The sequence below is a fragment of the Epinephelus moara genome, chromosome 8 (genome assembly GCF_006386435.1).
Source record: "Epinephelus moara isolate mb chromosome 8, YSFRI_EMoa_1.0, whole genome shotgun sequence".
NCBI lineage: Eukaryota > Metazoa > Chordata > Actinopteri > Perciformes > Serranidae > Epinephelus > Epinephelus moara.
In genome coordinates, this window is record NC_065513.1 from 43721394 (window position 1) to 43723626 (window position 2233).

Genomic DNA, 2233 nt, shown 5'->3' on the forward strand with positions numbered 1-2233 from the left:
TAAACGCAACACTAACCCCCACCAGTCCGATACTGACAACGAGCGCACTCAGAGCTGGCAGACATGTCCAAGAGGTCATCAGATGTGTGGTTGCACTTTAAAATATGCCCCGACAACCCCCAGAAAGCAGAGTGCCAGATTTGCCAAAAGCAATTGGCATATCACAACGCAACAACAAATTTGGAAATCACTTGAAAAACGTAAGTAGTAACTAGTAGGCCTAATATGCATTTTCCAGTTCCACCAGTCCGCTCTAGGTCTGGTGTCAGAGACACTTCTGATGCTCTGAGTTGCGCATCTGTTTGATTGTGCTGCAGTGTGCGCCCAGGGTTTTAATTTAGTGTTCGATCAAAAGTTAAACACTACTTATCACCGACCATTAGCGTTTTTTCGTTTGTGAATATTTTTATCTTAACTATAGTGTTGGAAGAAGGTTTTTTTTGTTTTTGTTTTTGTTTTGTTTTTTAAAATCTGTGTGTTGTGGCGTGGGCGTGGTCTCCCTTCCTGGTTTCCCTGGTTCCTGGCTCTGCTCACCATACTCACCTACCTGCCATCTGCTCATTACCATGCAATAGTTGTCCTCCAGCTCTTTAACCACTCTCTGCCAGATCGTTGTTCAGCTGAGTGGTAGATAACCTCAACTAAGACATTCTTACTAACTTTATTCTTTGTGTGTTTTTCCCGTGTTCAGGATCATCCCTCTCCTACCGTCTAGTTGCACCTGCACACTACACCATCTTCATCTCAGCCTCCTCCACTCCATTCCACAGGCCCCGGACCCCAGATCATGATCATTCTCATTTCTTGTGACAATAAGCCTTTTCATCATCCCCATCCTGTGTCCTGCACTTGGGTTTCCCTCAAGTTCGTAACATGCTGTTGACGACGTTTGTCATTTTAACAGGTGAAAGAAAAGCGTGCAGCTTCCTCCCTTAACTTTTGTATCAGAGTCATCTGAATAAGAGAGTCCTAAACGGTGTCGTACCGATCCTTTAAAATATGCCTGAATTAGTGCGAGATAGATTGTTGAGGTTGTCTTGGCAAATTTCTAATCATCAGTATTATGATTATTTTTGAGAAGCTTTGTGTGTGTGTGTGTGTGTGTGTGTGTGTGTGTGTGTGTGTGTGTGTGTGTGTGTGTGTTGGGATGTTTACACGGGGCAACAGCAGATCAAATAAGACAATTTAACAAACAAGAAAGCTAAACATTTAATGTTCTTCTTTTTAGGTTTCTAAACCCAGCAGTTGGTTTCCAGTTGAGTCAGTCTCTGATGTTTCCAGCAGAGTGACATTAGAGACATTATGGCAACTTCAGAAACAGGTGAGTTCTGTCACACTTTATTTTAATCGGGAGAGGCTTAATCTAAATTTGAAATCAAATATTGACCTCGTGCACAGATGGTGGAAACATGAGTCTTTGGTTACTCCATTGCCATGTCATCAAAATTTTAGGGGGTAGAGATTCAGTGAGTAGACAGGAGTGTCCCTTAGATGGAGTTTAGACACAAGTAGTGGTGGAGGATAGGTTGCAGGGAAAAGCCTGAAAATCTGGATGGATGTGATGTGAAGCAGGACTTCTGAGGGAAGGAACCCTGTGTGCTGGAATGATGAGAAATGGAGGTGAACTGGGTTGAGGAGGGTTGTATGTTTCGCCTGAAATGATAAGATAAGATAAGTTACACCTTTATTGATCCCACAATTGAGAAATTCCAGTGTTACAGCAGTCAAGGGGAAAGAGTCAGATTAAAGATTTCAATATTTAAAAAAACTTGAAAAACTAGGCATGCAGAAAAAAGTACAAAAGATACAAGAAACAGCGATAAATAATAACAATAATAATAATGAGCAGTGGATAAAAAGAAAAAAGTGAGCAATGGTTTAAAGTGAGCATATTTAGTGCAAATGAATACTGAATGTGCAAATAACAACATCGGGGACAGCAGTGCTTATAGTGGTGTCCATAAGTGTCCATAGTGTCCCTAAAGTGTCCATGGTGCAGTCTACTGTTAGCAGTGCTGCGTATGTAGCCTGACAGCAGCAGCAGGAAGGACCTGAGATAGGGTTCCTTCACACACTTTGGGTGAATCAGTCTATCGCTGAAGGAGCTCTCCAGAGCTTTTATCTCCTCCTGCAGAGGATGGGAGTCATTAGTCCTCAGAGATCCAGAGAGCATCCCAGGACAGAGCTGGCCTTCTTGATCAGCTTGTCCAGTCTCTTCCTATCTGCAGCCGAG

At 42.6% G+C, this 2233-nt stretch overlaps 2 protein-coding genes across 2 annotated transcripts in view; both read left to right on the forward strand.

The window, feature by feature from the left end:
* LOC126394163 (GTPase IMAP family member 8-like) overlaps positions 1-810 on the forward strand; it is an 11572-nt gene extending 10762 nt beyond the window's left edge. The window contains exon 5 of the mRNA XM_050050824.1: positions 692-810. Coding sequence (XP_049906781.1) covers positions 692-810 — 119 coding nt within the window. The remainder of the gene's footprint in view (positions 1-691) is intronic.
* Positions 1-2233, forward strand: part of LOC126394913 (golgin subfamily A member 4-like) — a 92054-nt gene that overhangs the window by 66453 nt on the left and 23368 nt on the right.